Source organism: Macaca thibetana, chromosome 1, assembly GCF_024542745.1.
Source record: "Macaca thibetana thibetana isolate TM-01 chromosome 1, ASM2454274v1, whole genome shotgun sequence".
NCBI classification, from domain to species: Eukaryota; Metazoa; Chordata; class Mammalia; order Primates; family Cercopithecidae; genus Macaca; species Macaca thibetana.
This window is the reverse complement of record NC_065578.1, coordinates 202449675-202467725: the sequence shown is the minus strand read 5'-3', so window position 1 is coordinate 202467725 and position 18051 is coordinate 202449675. Positions and strand designations below refer to the sequence as shown.

General features: G+C 38.2%; 1 protein-coding gene across 10 annotated transcripts in view; it reads left to right on the top strand.

Annotated features, from left to right (window-relative positions):
* TTC13 (tetratricopeptide repeat domain 13) overlaps positions 1-18051 on the top strand; it is a 102029-nt gene that overhangs the window by 16476 nt on the left and 67502 nt on the right. For 9 of the 10 annotated variants that reach the window (XR_007721485.1, XR_007721486.1, XM_050769087.1 and 6 more), the window contains exons 2-4: positions 2583-2677; positions 5522-5597; positions 9437-9507. Coding sequence is in view for 8 of the 10 variants with exons in the window: in XM_050769087.1 (XP_050625044.1) it covers positions 2583-2677; positions 5522-5597; positions 9437-9507 (242 nt within the window). In the remaining 2 variants the exon portion in view is untranslated. Of the gene's footprint in view, positions 1-2582; positions 2678-5521; positions 5598-7656; positions 7720-9436; positions 9508-18051 lie in introns of those variants that run through there. The other variant, XM_050769149.1, reaches the window with a different exon arrangement.

Here is an 18051-nt window from a genome sequence, read left to right as displayed (position 1 = left end):
CTGCAGTCTGACCCCTCACCTTCCAAACTCATACTTTTTCTTTTCCAACACAAACTCCCTGCTCTAGCCAGGGAGTAGAAGTAGGAGTCTCCTCACTGCCCTTTGCATTTCCTTGCCTTTGCACCTTCGTGTGTAACACTTGTCATCCTATCCAGAATACCCCTTCCCTTTCTCTGCCCCAGTCTAAATCCATCCATTCTTTTTTCTTTTCTTTTCTTTCTTTCTTTCTTTTCTTTTTTTTTTTTTGTGAGACAGAGTCTTACTCTGTCATCCAGATTGGAGTGCAGTGGCATGATCATGGTTCACTACAGCTTCGACCTCCTGGACGCAGGTGATCCTCCCACCTTAGCCTCTGGGTAGCTGGGACTACAGGCATGTACTACTACACCCAGCTAATTTTTTCTTTTGTAGAGATGGTATTTTGCCATGTTGCCCAGGTTGGTCTCAAGCTCCTGAGCTCAAGGGATCGGCCTGCCTCAGCCTCCCGTGCTGTAATTACAGGCGTGAGTCACCACGCCCAGCCTCCATCCATTCTTTTAAACCCTGCTTATGCCTTGTGAAATTTAACATTGCAGCTTCAGTAATTATTCACCACCCCAGGGCTTCTTTGCCATATCATGTCTTGCTTCTTATTGTTAAGATGTACAACATGTGAGAATTTAGCTGAATTATACGTTCTTTGAGGACACAGACTGATTTTGATATTATAATTTATTCTCTCCCTCAGATGGTTCCTTGAACATAATTTAATGTTCTTTAATGACTGCTGAATTAGAACATATCTTTTTTTGCAATAATCTATCAAGGTGAGATGTTTTAATATAAAATTAACCATTTTAGAGCAAACAATTCAGTGGCATTCACCACGTGCAACCATCTAAAGTTGTTTTCAACACTCCAAAGTAAAACTCCTTATCCATTAAGCAGTTTCTCCCATTCCCTCTTTCCCCTGTCCCCAGCAATCACCAATCTGCATTCTGTCTCTATGGATTCACCTATTCCGGACATTTCATATAGATGGAGTCATATGATAAGTGACCCTTTGTGTCTGGCTTCTTCCATTTAGCATAATGTTTTGGAAGTTCTTCCACATTGCAGTGTGTATCAGTAGTTCATTTTTTGATGGTTGAATAGTATTCTACTCTGTATATACCACGATTTGTTTATTCATTCATCTGTTGATGGACACTTGGACCGTTTCTACCTTTTGGCTACTGTGATTAGGGCTACTATGAACATGAATACACAACACTTGTTTGAGTCCCTTTTCAATTTTGGGGTATATACCTAGGAGAAGAATAGCTGCATCATATGGAAATTCTGATTCACTTTTTAAGGAACTGTTTTCCATAACCGGTGTACCATTTTACATTCCCACCAGCAATGCACAAGGGTTCCAAGTTTTCTACATTCTTGCTATCACTTGTTATTTTCTGCTGTTTGGTTATAGCCATCCCAGTGTGTGTGTGAAGAGGTACCTTATTGTGGTTTGATTTACATTTCCCTAATTGGTAATTAGTAATGATGTTCAGCAGCTTTTCATGTGCTCAATGACCCATACAGGTCCTTTGCCTGTAAATTGTGTTGTCTTAGTTGGGTTGTAAGAGTTGTTTATATATGTTGCATACTGGACTCATAGTGTGTATCTTTTTTTTTTTTTTTTTTTTTTTTTGAGTCAGAGTTTTGCTCTTGTTGTCCAGGCTGGAGTGCAATGGTGCGGTCTCGGCTCACTGCGACCTCTATCTCCTGGGTTCAAGCGATTCTCCTGCCTTAGCCTCCCAAGTAGCTGAGACTACAGGCGCCTGCCACCATGCCTGGCTAGTTTTTGTATTTTAGTAGAGACAGGGTTTTGCCATGTTGGCCAGGCTGGTCTCGAACTCCTGACCTTTGGTGATCCACTTGCCTTGACCTCCCAGAGTGCTGGGATTACAGGTGTGAGCCCCCGTGCCTGGCCTAGGGGGTATCTTTTAACATTTAAGTCTCCCTGGTTTGGCTTATTCTCCCTTTTGTGATTTTTTTTTTTTTAATCTGTGGTAAATGCTGACCCATAGATGTTCAACTGAAGGATCTTAACAACAATATTAGTTCCACATGTGTCCTGAGACAAGCATTGTACTAGTACTATTTCTGTCCTGTTGCCTTTAGATAAGTTACAACCTATTTAAACCTCATTTCACCATCCAGGAAGCTCACTGGCTTTGCTCATTTGAGAATGGTGGTGAGGACCATTACTAATGGTTGTGCAAGATACTTGCAAACTGTAAAACATTACCCAATTATAAAAGTAGGATACAGGTTGCTACTTCTATTTTTCGTTTTCTAGAGACAGGGTCTCACTATTTGAGACCAGGCTGGTTGGTTTGCTGTTGCCCAGGCTGGTCTTGAACTCCTTGCCTCAAGCAAGCCTCCTGAGTTGCTGGGATTACAGGTGTGAGGCACTGTGCCCAGCTGTTTGCCACTTTTAGTCTTGTTCACACCTATTCTTATTTTGGTTTTTTGGATTCATAGTTTCTGATTCATAATTAAGCACCTAAGAGCATAAATTAAGGTGTAGAGAATAACCAAGAATGCTTGCCTTTCAGAGTCATCCTTTTTGAACTTCCATGACTCAGACTGTGAACCCAAGGGATCACCACCCTGTGACTCCTTGCTTTCCCTCAACACTGAAAAGATTCTGGTATGTATCTTCTCTCTGTGTTCTGTTTTTGTGACCTGAAGTCCAGTAATACTAGTTCCAAAAAGTGGAAGTCGCCTCTGTCAACTAGAAGTTGGGCCTCATTGAGTCTATATGCATAGGATAAAGATAGGTCGTCTGATATTTTGTCACATTGAATTATTATGACTTATGCATTGGACGGTTGATCATTCAGGACATAGAACTTTTAATTTGCAAGTCTCAAGAAATAAAGGGGACATTATAGTTCAACCTTATTTCTAGCAGCCTTGTGTATTTGGAGGTATAGTAGACTCTTATTTTTCCAACCTTTGCATATGTGGGTATCTTTTGTATCTATGTTTTCTATCAGTACCAACTGAACTATACAGTGGACCTCTCCATTTCAGGGGTGAATAGTTGACGGTAGGTAATGTTTGCGTCTGCCCTATCCATGTTAGTGTGTCTCCTCCTCCAGCCTGGCTGCCTCAAGGGGGATGGGTCTTCTTTTTGTTCACACTCAACTCTATGAAGCTGATTGTTCTTTCCATGTACAAGTTTAATATATTTTTTTCTCCAGGCCTTTTCCTTCAACATCTGCATAGATACTCTTTGCATCTTCAGTTTAAAATTTCCTTTTAAGATTTTTTTTTTCCTCAAACAAAGCCTTGCCTTTTCATGTCAGAACTACTGAAGATGGATTGAAACTGCAAACTAGAGATCGGCTGCTTTTACCTAACTCGCTGCATAGTAATCAACTTGATATATGGAAAACTCTTGAATTAGACTTGCCTAAAACCAGAAGGGGCCATCTTGTAAAGCAGTGAGTTGGTCATCTCTGAAAGTGTTTAAGTAGAAGTTGGATAATCCCATCTTGTATAGGCAGTTAGATTCTTAGAGTTATGAAAGTCTTCTTACTGAGAGTAGTTAAAATATTTTCTACTAGTTGCATTTCCAGTTTAAGCTAGCACTAGCTAGTGTCCTATGGGAGAAAGCTCATTAGTCTTGGCCTTTCCTTTTCCTGAGGTTGAAATACGGGACTTAGACTATTCATTTATTGATCCAGTCTCCCAATATTTATTTTGTACCTATTATGTGCCAGGCATTGCACTAGGTGAGTATTAGGAATACAGCAGTAAGCCAGATAGTGTTGGTCTCTGCATTATGTACAAGGCATTGTGCTAGGTAATAGGAATACAGCAACAAGCCAGATAGCGTTGGTCTCTGCGCCATGACTTCTATAGTCACCAACCAAATCATTATGCAAATAAACATAAAAGTGTGATTGTACACATCATATGAAGGAATAGCAAAGGGTCAACATAATCTCCCTTTATTTAGGGGTATTGGGCAGTTCAGCTTTCAGGAACTGAAACGTAAGCAGGGATGAGAAAGTTGGATTGAAATTAGTCTACTAGTGATGTTGAGCTGTGTGTTCAAACTTACTTGAGCATAGCTTCTCAACTTTATCCAGAGGGGATACTATAGATGCAGTATTAGAAATAGGAAAAATTCTTTTTCATCAAGAATTTGATTTATTGTTTGGCCAGGCACGGTGTCTCATGCCTGTAATCCCAGAACTTTGGGAGGCTGAGGCGGGTGGATCACCTGAGGTCGGGAGTTCAAGACCAGCCTGACCAACATGGAGAAACCCCCATCTCTACTAAAAAAATACAAAATTAGCTGGGGTGGTGGTGCAAGCCTATAATCCCAGATACTCAGGAGGCTGAGGCAGGAGAATCATTTGAACCTGGGAGGCAGAGGTTGCGGTGAGCCAAGATCGTGCCATTGCACTCCAGCCTGGGCAAAAAGAGTGAAACTCCATTTCAGAAAAAAAGAATTTGATTTGTTTGTACTATCCTTCTCCTGCCCACTTTCTAATGAATACAAACAACTTGAAATCAAATATATTCTTCAGTGTACTCTTCAGGTTGCTTAGCAAACAATTTGTGGAATTTTATTTCTGTCCTCGTCCCAGTATCTTTTTGCAGAAAGGCTTGGCAAATGGTAGACTCTCCTCAAATATGAAATAAAGCAATATTTACAGACTCTTTTTCTTGGCTCTAAGCAATTTACTTGCTTTTTTTCCCAGCTTCACTGAGGTGTAATTGACAAATAAAAATTATATATTTACAGTGTATAATATGATTTTATATACATATATATAGTGAAATGATTGCCACAATCAAGCCATCTAAGCAATTATTTGGGGTGCAGTGGCACAAACAGGGCTCCCTGCAGGCTCGACCTCCCAGGCTCAAGCCATCTTCCTGCCTCAGCCCCAACAAAGTAGCTGGGGCTATCGGTGTACATCACCATGCCCAGCTAATGTTTTTTGAACTTTAGTAGAGACAAAGTCTCACTGTGTTGCCCAGGCTGATCTCGAAATTCTGGAGCTCAAGTGATCTTCCTGCCTTGATCTCCCAAAGTGCTGGAATTAAAGGCGTGAGCCACCATGCCCCATCTATCTAAGTAATTTATTAAGGAGAAAAATCTTTTGCATCTGTGAACTTGTCCATAAACACTTGACAAAGAGGAAGGACTCATATTCTGATCACACCCAGCTGTATACCATCAGTAACACCCTTACGCGTTGTTCAATCTGCCACATCTTGAAGCTTTACCGGGTTCCATGTGTGGAAGCTCCCAGCTGCCTAGCAAAACTGGAAGGAGCTGATAAGAGTTTCCCTCTCGTCATCAAGGTTTTACTGAAAGCCATAAAGTGTAAAACATTCCCATAATAGTGGCATTTTCTTGCTTCCACTTAAATCAAATGTAGCTGTAATTTTTTAAAAATACAGATTTTAATACAAGTTTTCCTTCATTTGTGATAAGCTAAAATGTATGCTTCTTTTTTTTTTTTCCCAGAGCCAGGCCAAGTCTATTGCAGAACAGAAGAGATTTCCATTTGCCACTGATAATGACAGCACAAATGAAGAGTTAGGTAAGATTTGAATCTGGTAATATTCCTGTAATATTTGCCTCAAATTTTTGGTTAGATGCATAGCAGGAAGACAGGATGGTAAGATGTGGGGAGACTGGCTTTGCCAATTTGAGCTGTTTGATCTTGCATGGAGCATTCAGCCCTTGTGACATTCCATTTATTATATGTCAAAAAAAAAAAAAAGGTTTGGATGGAATAATCTGTTTCAGCTCTCCATTTCTATGGAAATTAATAATTATGGCAGTGAGGTCTTATGAGCTGTTCTGATTCAGTAAAAGGTTATTTGTGTGCTGTCATCAGATGTGAGCAATGAAGAAGTGAAAGCAGAATAGAATCTCAGACTACCTACTTTTCTGTGTAGTGAAATAGCAATGTTGAAGTTATTTTAACTTAAACTTTAAGTTATTTTACTCATTTGGCTAGTCATTTATTTTTGGGTCTAAGAATGTGGGTGTGAAAAATTGAATTCATTCATATCTGCATGAGTCACATAGTTTGGTGTGTTCATTGCATGTTTTAAAACAGGCTGATTTTGTCAGTGTCAGATATGCACTAGGTGTGTTTCCCTCACTGTCTAGTGAGTTTACATTTGAAGAAGTGGAGACAAAATTGAATATAGGGCTGAGCAGTGCAACTGGGCAGTCTATTGAAGCACATGTTCTCGCATGGGGCCCAGTCGCCCAAAGCACCTGCAGGAATTCTTCTCTATCTAATTTAGGCATAATTATTTTATCCTTACCATGGCCATACATGTTTGATATTAAGATTAAGTGCTCCTTATACTGGCTTCTTTCCTGTTAGTGTAGGGTCTTCCTCTGTGGCCCAGGCTGGAGTGCAGTGGTACAATCATAGCTCACTACAACTTTGAACTGGGCTCGAATGATCTTCTTGCCTCAGGCTCCTGAATAAGTAGGATTACAGGTACACACCACAGTGCCTGGCTAATCTTTTTTTATTTTTTGTGGAGACCAGGACCCCCCATGTTGCCCAGGCTGGTATCAAACTCTTAGGCTCCAGGGATCTCCTGCCTTGGCCTCCCAGAGTGCTATTTTGAAAATGCTGATTACCTTGTGGTGATATTCTTTGAGGAGGCTTTGACGACTGCCCTTTAAGACATCAGATCTAGTCTTTTCTGAAGTCCTTGGATTCTACTTAGAGTAGTATTTATTTATTAAATAATGAGTTCAGAGCCTGATATGTGCCAGGTCTGTTTTGTTCTCCAAGAATAATCCTAGTAGACCCTGGGGTAGTGTAGCGCCTGAGCTGGCCTACGATCTTTTGTACCCAGTATTTTGTCTTGAAAAAATGGCATCTGTGAACATATACATTGCTCAGAGATGTGGGGTTGCTGGTGAGTAGAGATTTCTGAGAGAAGTCCAGTTATACCAGCTTTTCCTTTATGTCTTTAGACTCCTACAGCAAAATTTAGATCCTAATAGTTATTTGTATTTGCACAAGATTTGGATTATGATTATTCTTTTTTTTTTTTTTGAGACAGAGTCTTGCTGTGTCACCCAGGCTGGAGTGCAGTGGCCCAATCTCGGCTCACTGCAAGCTTTGCCTTCCAGGTTCATGCCATTCTCCTGGCTCAGCCTCCTGAGTAGCTGGGACTACAGGCACCCACCACCAAGCCCGGCTAATTTTTTTGTATTTTTAGTAGAGACAGGGTTTCACTGTGTTAGCTAGGATGGTCTCGATCTCTTGACCTGGTGATCTGCCTGCCTCGGCCTCCCAAAGTGCTGGGATTATAGGCGTAAGCCACTGCGCCTGGCCGATTATTCTTTCATTAATAGATACTTCTGGTTTTGTTCACAAAATGTTGAGTTTTAGGTGGAGAGATTTGAAAACTGCATTTGATTTGAAGTGGAATTCAATCACTTCGATGTGGACAGCCATTTAAATATGTTCCTAAAGTACAAAATTTATCTCTGAAAATCATATTTGTTTTTATGGCTCATTGATTGATTTGTTCATTCAACAGATATTTACTGATTATAGGATAATAAATAGGAAATAAAAATTTAGATTTGAAAGGAATCTTTAAGAAAATTTTCTACAGGCATATTAAGCAAGACCCAGACAGTTATGAGAAGTGACTGAGGTCCCCATGATCACACGGCTGGTGAGTGGCAGAGCCAGAATCCGAGCTCAGATCTTGGCTTTCTGCGCAATCGTCATCTTCCTGCATTCAAAGAAGTACAAGTTTATGTTTTTATCCATGTTCATCTGACCATTAAGGAATTTCAGCCACTTGGCCATCCCTCCAGTGCACAGTGGTTTGGGAACTGCCTTGAATTTTCTCAGCGTACCAGGCTCCCTGGGAGGTTAGGCTCCGGAGCCAGGCAGCTTGCTGCCTTCCTCTCACTCTCTGCTTATGGTCCTTGGACAGCTTGTTTAACCACTTTCTGCTTTATTTCCTTGTCTGCAAAATGGGGTTAATAATTGTACCTACCTCATTGCAGTGGAGGAGCAAATGAGTTAATACTGGTAAAGGATATTACTATGCCTGACACATATTAAGAATGCAATGCCTGTAACCACTGTGATTCTTGCTGCTGTTTTCACTGCTAATATTACTGCCCCCATCCCCTGCAACCCCCGCCAAAACTAAAGGTATCCTCTGGTTACCCGGAGGTTAGCTAACTGAATGGTATCCATTGTCAGCATTCTGAACATGTATTTGGGCTTAATTTATCTTTCCAAAGAAAGTAGGGCAAAAGGGCTCTCTTTTTATTTTGAAGAGTGCCCCCAGAAGTGCTTATATTATTGTGGTGTTCAATATGAACTTTATTTTTACTTTATTGATTTATGAATATATTTTAAACTCTTTCTGCATTTCATATCTATTTCTGTTTTGTTTAATGTTTTTACTACTTTTAACTGTCAGGAAATATAAGCTCTTAATGACAGTAAAAGTTTTCGTTGCCCGTCTTCTTGAACACTTATTTGGTCCTAAAGGGTATTGCAGTAAAGTTTTACAGAAAAGCTTTTTTGCAAATAAATGTTATCAAAATAGTTATGTTGAGTGATGAATAAAATGTTTTTCAAGGATTTTGGGGGGCCTAAGGGTTAAGCAGTCAGGACAAATTTTATACATAGTAATGTAATCTAGAAAATTCAAAGATTGTTTTTTGGATGGGTAGCAGAATTTAGTCAGAATATTGCTGTGTTTTCAGAGATTGTCCTGGCTCTAATTTCAAAATACCACTCTCCTAAACAATGTGATACAAAATGATTCATCTTTAGTGTATACTTTGAGTAGCGTTTTCACTATATTTTGAATGGAAGAAGTAGGAAAAAGACTGTCATTGCATTATGGTGGTTTGTATTATCCACAGTTAAGCATTATGTTAACATATTTGAGTCCCTGTTTTTGTTCTTACTAGGTAATTGGCAGTAAATTTAGCACTTTCAGGAATTGAAATTTGTGATGCTGTTTGGGTATTTCTCATAACATTCACAGTAAAAATCACATTGCCATGTTATGTGGACATTATTTAGGCTTATTACTAGCTTTTGTGATAGCTAGGAGACATCACAAAGGTTATTTGGGATCTGAAAATGAATGATGGGCTTAGAAAAAGATAAGTATCTCTTGTAGGCAGATATTTTATAGATGACTTTAACAATTTAAATCTAAATGGAATTGGAAGGCTGATTAGCAAGTGCAGAGTGGTGAAAGTGGAAGAATTCAGTGACACCTTATTAACTTCTAGGTTTTCTTTCACTGCTTCCAGTGCTTGGAGCTGCCTTTGGAGATTTACCAAAGAAGTTAGTTATTGATTCTAGTTTGAGCTACTTTATTCTTTCCTTTAATATTTTTGTATTTTGTTTCATAGCTATTGCTTACGTCTTGATTGGCAGTGGTCTCTATGATGAAGCAATACGGCATTTTTCAACAATGCTTCAGGTAATTTTTCTTCTTATTTATGGAATTTCGAGTTTATGGTCATGCCAAAATATGGACTAATGCACAGCTGAAGTGCTGTAATACAACGTGTTTTTAAATTATACAAGAAAGCGAAAGAAATTGGTATGGACTGAGCACTTTCTTGGTGCCAGGCCTTGTGACATGCTTTCATTTAATCTTTGAAAGATTTTAAATAAAACTTCATTTTAAATGAGAAAAAGGGAATCTAATCAGGTCAAGCAATTTACTCATAGTCTCCCGACCATCAAGTTGCAGAGATGGGATTCAAATGCAAGCTTTAAAAAAACATTAGCATCAGTTCACTTTCCTCTCTACCACAGTATCTCCCATGAGATATGGACACTGGAAATTCTTGAAATTCCAACTTATTTTCACACAGGAGTTGATCTTCATGATTAACTTAATTTCTACTCATACATATGTTTCTCACCTTAAAGTATAATTATGAGACTCCTTAATGAAGTATTGGGTCTTTACTGATTGGTGGCTGTGCTAAAGTCTAGTTAAGATAAAACATGCAAGCATTACATGTGTAAGAGTTGCAGAGAAGGCTGGTAGCTGCCCAACATCATTGGCCTTATATCTTGTATCATTATTTAACTGTATGCACTGTTGGTGCCTAACCATTTATTGATTGTTGATGTGTCTTTCTAGTAAAGTACAGTGAAGAAGACGTGGATTTTAGAGCTAGAGATACCTTAATTCTAATCCACTGTGCTTCCTGCTACCAAGTTATTTAAACTCCTGAGTTATGGAGATAATAATAACTACCTCCAAAAAAATTCTTTTTTCGTTTAAATGAAATATCCTATTAAAGTACTTAGTACCTAGTGCCTGGCACATAGTAAATGCTTAGTAAATTTTGGCTAGTCAAAGTACTGTTCTGGTATATTCATCTGTGTTAATCATAGCAAGCGCCAACAAATACCTTACAGTCTAGCAGGCAGACTTAATTTAAATGATCCACTTTGAAATGTTAGCTCTGCTTTTGTTTTCTCTTTAAAAGTAAGGTTAATTATATTGATAACATCTTCATTCTCAAACAATTGATGAGATATTTTTAGTTATTACTTTGAGGTCTTTGGATCCAAGGAGCAGTGTATTTGGGTGGTCATGTGGAACACTATTCTTCAGTGGAATTTAAAGTACAAAGGGTAGATTGTAGATAGTTTTAAAAATCACATTTCTATTAAGTATTGGCAATGTTATAAAAGGTAAGCAAACACTTTTACACAGTTAACACTTGATCCTGGTTTGAAAGGGAGGTTTTGATGCATTTATAGGAGCAAATATCAGTTAATTTAAGGCAACCAGGCTGGAGTGTAGAATCCAGCAGAAAATAGGAATTTGCAGATGTATTATTTTATTCAACTTTTTGAAAATGTTATTACCATTGTGGTTGAAGACAATATAATACTGTTAAAGAAAATATTTTAAATAATAAAAAATTTTCGAATTCTGCCACTTTAACATGTTTAAATTTTTTATTTATGCCTTTTCAAGGTATGCAGTTGTTTTATAATCTGAATGTATGTACTGTTTTGTATTACTTTTTCACTTAATTCTATGCTATAAATGTTTTTCAGTATTTTTCTACAATCTTATTTTTAATGGCTCTATAATATGCCTTTGTTTTGTCCATTTATAGTTGTAAGACATTTCTCTTGCAGTTATGTTCAGAAAGTATATTAGCATTTTTCTCTTGGTGCAAAGAAGATAATGTATTGAAATGTGATACCGCATTTTCATCAATCTGTGATACAATGGGTTGCTTTCAGCTGGGAAATCTCTCTTTGAGAATGTGTGGATTATAAGGTTGGACTGCTTTACTGGCATTTCAGACTATCGATGGGGCAGGGATGAAGGCAGTGGAAAGTTCAAATGCAGAAGAATGAACTGGGTGGTCATGTATAACATATTTTTATATAGCAGCAAGAATGCCCTTGGCTTTCCTGCTGGTGCTTTTCTCGGTGATTTCTCTTCCCTTACCCTTTACCTCAGTGCTTCCCAGCTCTTTCCACATCATGGCACATGTGGAAATAATATTTGCATGGCACATGGGTAAGCAAGAATAATTTGGAGGCATCCAGATAAAGCTTTGTGAAAATCTGTCACATTTTCTTTATATTTTATGACTGATAAGAAATAGAAAATTCGAAGATTCTACACTCCAGCTAGAGAGCAAGAACCTGTCTCTGAAAAAAAGAAAGGAAATACCAAGATTCGATGTTAAATGCTAACATTGTTTTCAAAAATTTTAATAAGAAACTTGATCCTACTTTTCTGGACAAAACTTTTCTATATTCGAGTTTATGTTTGCAAGTGATGCACACAGTCTCTGTTTGAGTTTTCTGTTGATTTCATCAAATTCTCGATAGCTAGTGTCATCAAGACACTATAAAAGTAGGTGGTAGCAAATGTCCAAAGAATAGTTCTTGCTGCTTCTCCAATTGACTGAAACTCCTTTTTTCATCATGAATCATAATTTGCATAAATCAGTCTCTTTAAATTATATATTACACATATGATTATTCTCTAAATCTAATTACTCTTTTTTGTTTTGTTTGTTTTTTCTTTTGTTGGCAAACGTAGTGATAAAATTTCTTGCAGTATGAAATACATTTTTATCTCAATCATACTTTTTCATATCCAATATTTCAGAATAGTGATAAAGCTTTTCTTCAAGTATATGCAAATGTTGCTGTACTACTTTTCATTCTTCAGGTTGTTCCTGAACTAAATATCACTTGAGAACCATTTTTCTCTGTATATGCTAATACATTTTTACCTGTTCCTTGCAGGACCTTCTAGATATGCAAAAATGCAGTATTTTTAAGCCAGTAAATGTCTTTTAACAGATCTACAAAGTGGTACCTATTCATGCACAGATTTTTTGTTTTTTTTGAGTTCATTAACTCTTGGCAAATTTTTTTTTTTTTTTTTAACGAGACAGCTCATGAACTCCAGTATGAAGCAGCAGAGCATGGAATATGATTCTGTTTATAGAATCAGGCAACAAATGGGGACTCGGGGGCTTGGATTTTATTAGAATTGCTATTTTGATAAGCTCATTTAATATGAATTTCAAATCTACATATAAAGGGTACTTTAACTCCAGAATGACTTTTTGATATGAAGCTCTTATACCTTTCCTGTTGTCTTGGTTTCACCAGCAGGTGACAAACCTGGGAAATATTTCCATAATCCTCGGTGTTTCAAAGTGTTTATTGGAATGTGTATTCCCTGTGGTTTGATTTTCCTTTACAGAAGTGTCAAGGTTTCTAACTGAGCACAATGACAGGGTTTAATAGATGTCGGTCTGCATTGGAAACTCTTGATTTTTAAAGCTTATAAGTTAGTGTTGCCTCTATGCCAATGCCCTGAAGTCACTTCCACATGTGTCAATGCATCAATAATAGTGTTCTTGAGTTGAAAAGTAGAACTTTTTCCTGATTTCTGTGTTGCTTTGGTCCCCATGCAGGGATGGGTATAACATAAATGCTTCAACAATTTTATGAGGCAATTTGGCCTTTGCTTCATTGTGTGATCTTGAGCTCATCTGATTTTGATCTGATTCCAGTGGAACTGAACTTGTAAAAGAACATTATTTCTTATTTTACATTAGCATACAAAATTGAAAACATTCCTCTGCACAGAATTTTTAATAACATCCTTTATGCAGATACATGTGTTCATCACTTAGGTGAAATCTAATCCTCTTTACATTGCTTATCTACTGACTGTTTCGACTTGTTTGTTTTTAGATCCAGTGACTTTCCAGTTTTAATAAAAAGCCAGCCTTATAGTGGTAAATACAGTAAATACTGTAAAATTTAAAGTCACTATATAAGTAATAAAATGAGAATAATATATTAGACTTTTTTTTTGAGAATTGAGACATCTAAGTAGACACAACACCATTTAGGCAACTGTTATACCATGATTTTGCAGTTGCATAAAGTAAAATTGGAAGATTGAAGTATTCATTTTCATTTCACTCTTTTTAAGTTTAAGAGTATAGAAACTTTTTAAAGAAACTTTTGAAAAAGTTTCTGAAAACTTTATAAAGTATAAATATTATAAAAATATTTTGAAAAATTGCTCTTCAGAGCCTAATTTGTTTTTAGAAATAAACATTGGTTTTTATTTGGAAAAACCCAGAAATTTACTATGGCATTCCATAAAGAAAAGTTTTTGGCTTTTTAGCTAATGATAGAAAAAATAATAAATAAAGTATCAACTATTAAAAGTAATAAAATCTGTTACTTAAATTTAGGAACGCTTGATACTGGACTGTAGATATAACAGCCACAGTAAGTATATGTCCTTCTTGACTGTTAGGAAAAAATTCTAAAAAGAAAGAGTAAATTGGGCCGGGCGCGGTGGCTCAGGCCTGTAATCTCCTCTTTGGGAGGACGAAGCGGGTGGATCATGAGGTCAGGAGATCAAGACCATCCTGGCTAACACGGTGAAACCCCGTTTCTACTAAAAATACCAAAACAAAACTAGCCAGGCGTGGTGGCGGGCGCCTGTAGTCCCAGCTACTCGGGAGGCTGAAGCGGGAGAATAGTGTGAACCCGGAAGGCAGAGCTTGCAGTGAGCCGAGATCGCGCCACTGCACTGGGCCACAGAGTAAGACTCCGTCTCAAAAATAAATAAATAAATAAATAAATAAATAAATAAATAAATAAACAGAAAGAATAAATTGAATGCAGAAAACCTAAATACTTTACAGATAAGCGCAGTAATCAATTCAGTGCTGTAGTAATGATGAGACCATGGGGTGACTTGAGGGGAGGCCCATGCGAGGGGCTCTGTTGTGGGGCACACATCCAATCCTGCAGTCAAGATGATGATGGCTACCTTTAGGAAGTTGTCAGTGTTCGGATATTTCAGTTGTTGCAAACTTGAATGACTGGGTTTTTTTTGGTTTGTTTCTTTTTTGTTATTGTTTTAAGTTTAAAATTTTTATTGCTACAAAAATGTTCTAGCTGCAAGAGCTGGAGGCCCACCATACGTTAATCACTGTGGTATATCTGTCATAGAGCTTTGCCTTCCTGTTATCCTGGATCGGGTTCTTGTTTTCCATTGACTGCACCCCACTATTATTAGCCATGTTGTCCTGCTTGCTTCCCCTTTGGGAAGAACAGGCTTAACAGAGCTGACTTTGATCTGGTAGGTGAATCTCTTGTCTTCTGTGTTGGTTTTTGCTTGCTATTCCTAGTAGGTGGCAAGAATAGCATGGCTTTGTGTGGTATTCCTAGTGCATGGAACCTGAGATAGCTAACAGTAGGCCCTTAGTAAATAATCGTGGAATGAGTGGCTGACATCCATACAGTGTACAGTGGGATAAAGGAGAAGGAGCATATTTATTTTCTAGGGGAGTCTGCAAGGAATCCACAGGTGGTGTTTGAGCTTAGACTTAAGGGATGAAAGGAATTTCATGGGGACCAAGGCAATGGGTGAGTGTTTCAGACAGAGGGGATAGCATTTGCAAATGCACTGCATTTGGGAAAGCATCTTGTATGTAGGGAATTATTAAATAGTTCTGATTTCTGGGGTATGAAATGAAGCTGGGTGTGGTGGCTCATGCCTGTAACCCCAGCATGTTGGGAGGTTGAAGCAGGAGGATCGCTTGAGCCCGGGAGTTTGAGACCAGCCTGGGCAACAAAGTGAGACCTCCATCTCTACAAAAAAATTCTAAAATAGCCTGAGGTGGGAGCATCACCTGAGCCCAGGAGTTTGAGGCTGTAGTGAGTTAGGCTTGCACCACGGCACTCTAGCATGGGTGACAGAGTGAGACCCTGTCTTTATGGGAAAAAAAAGAAAAAAAAAAGAGGAAGGAGATGAGGCTGAACAGTAAGGCAGGAAAATGATTAATATTTTCTGCAGAGCCATTTAGATGTTACTTTTTTTTTTTTTTTTTTTGTGGGTTGCTGCCCTTTAGTGGGTCCTGAAATTAATTGACAAGTTAAGATTAACACTTTTTTTTTTTAAGTGAAATATGCTGGACTAGAGAATATCAGATTCCATAGTGTACAGTAAGTCCTAGGTGTAACCTAGTGAAACTGTTTTCTAATACGTGTGTGTATATATCGTGCACATGTGTATGTGTGTACTGGGTTGTAATGTAAAATGTATTTCAGTGATTTGGAGTTGAAAAAGTTTGAATGTCACAGTATTAGGTGTTGGGGAGTCACTGAATAATTTCAATTACGGAAGTGATATGATGAGACCTTAGTGTTAGATAACTCTTGGTGTGTATCTGGAGAATAGATGGGAAGAAATGAGAACAGGTAAGGTGATCACAATATCCTAGGTGAGAGAAGAAGGCTTAGAATAGGGTAGTGGCTGATGGAGTGGGCGGGTGGATGCTGATCTGTTCAGGAGGTGAGATGGCCAGGATTTAGTGAGGGGTGTGTGAGCTGAAGAGCAGGAGGATACCAGAGCACCAGCCCCGGCCATGGGTGTGCGGGGATGCCAGTTGTATTAATAGAATAACTGCTTATTTACATATTTTTCTGTTTCACCTCTTGGTCATCTGGAGTAAAGTTTTTTCTCAGTTAGGAGAAAAGCAGCTCAGATAATATATTTTGAACCATAACAAATCTGAGCATAGGTTTGGTTCTTCCTGGAGATCGATGTTACCTTAAGCAAGCTTGTCCAACCCATGGGCCAGATGCAGCCCAGGATGGCTTTGAACGTGGCTCAACACAGCTTTGTAAAGTTTCTTAAAACATTATGAGATCTTTTTTTTTTTTTTTAACTCATTAGCTATCATTAGTGTTAAAGTATTTTATGTGTGACCTAAGACAGTTCTTCTTCCAATGTGGCCCAGGGAAGCTAAAAGATTGGACACCCCTGCTCTAGAGGATGAGCTCCCTGGGCTCACTGACTCCCACACCAGCCTGGCCAGGGTTCTGTTCAACCATTGACTGTTCTGTCTTCTGGCTTTTTTGCTACAGAAAAGCATGAAGCCAGTATTACTTTTAATTCCTCAATAGGTTCCCTTTTATCCTGCTCCCCTTTTCCCCCTGACACCTGTATCCTTTCTCCATCCAAACAACTTATTCTGCCTTCCTTTAAGCCAGGAAAAATATTTCAGCGTTTAAAGTTCTTATCTCTGGGAGGCAGGCTTATAGGGCTCCTTTACTTTCTGCTTGGTACTTTTCTTCATTTTCTGAAATTTTTACAGTGAAACATGTATTACTTAAAACATATTTTTTTCTGGTTATAAATGAGCATGTCTGTTTTAAACAATTAACAGGAATATAACAATGTATTAAGTGCAATGGGAATATATCTAGTAATCTCACTCCCCAGAGGAAATTCCTGGTAGCATTTTGGAGAGTTTCTTTCTGTACACATAATGGCTCATACAATCATGTATAAGTATGATTTATGAAATGTAAATACCATCTTTCTGTAGGTCTATAACATGTACTGTTCCCCGCCCCACTTAGCAAATAGCATGGCGACCTCTATGCCAGTTACATATAAGTTATAACCTATAAATCCAGAACTTTATAGGGGCCAGGGAGGTAACATGAGCAAAGAGAGTTGGCACAGTGTGGCTGCGATGGGTAGGCCCTGTGGTGAACTGATGGACTTGTACCTCTCATCTAAAGAGACAGCCAGTGCTTAGCTCTAGTCAAGTATTTATTGCTGTGTGAGAATGCCAACATGTGGGCCTATGTTTGTTGAATCTTTTGATGTTCTAAGATAAGCTAGAAACCTAAAATTGTTTAGTTTAAATTTTGCAATTTTTCATACACCATGTAGTCCAATCTGCTGTCTGGGTTGTGGCTAGTGATATGCCGGTTTACCACTGGATATAGATGCATCTCATTCTATTTGAGTAGCTTTTAAGAAAATTTAAATGAGTGTTATCTTCTCCTTTATTTTTTCCCATTTACTCATCATTGAAGTGGATGTGTTCATTTTCTACAATACTGGCAGATACCCTAGCTCAGATATGAAACTGAACAATAGATTAATCTATCAAGTTTTTGCAAAGTTTCTTTCTGGAGAATCCAGTGCTGTTCTATGAAATCCCTTAGCAGTGCAATACTTCCACCCAGGACCTTATAGCCAGAGGTGGCTGTTTATTCTTCTTTCTTAACTGTATAGCAAACCATTCAGAGAAGTAAAAATTGTAGAGGCTAAATGTAGATGAGAGGCAATTTCATTCACTCACCAACTAACCTGTATGTAAGGAAGGACTCAATGGCCGGGATCAACAGATGTTTTGTCCTTGGTCCTAATAGGTGTTTCTTCCACCTATTATGCAATCTGGATTGCAGAATAACCAGAGAAAGCATGGGAGCAGGCTACAAAAAGAGTCTGGTTTTTTATTTCGACCCATTAGTATGAAGGGTTGGATTAATTTCCAACAGATTTCAGCGCAGCCTCATTTCTAGTTCGTCATTGTATTGGCACTGAGTGGTTCTTTCCTCTTCAGGTTATTTCATGGATATATGAAAGGAAACACACTAGTTACAGGCATTACCCAATCCTTTGCTC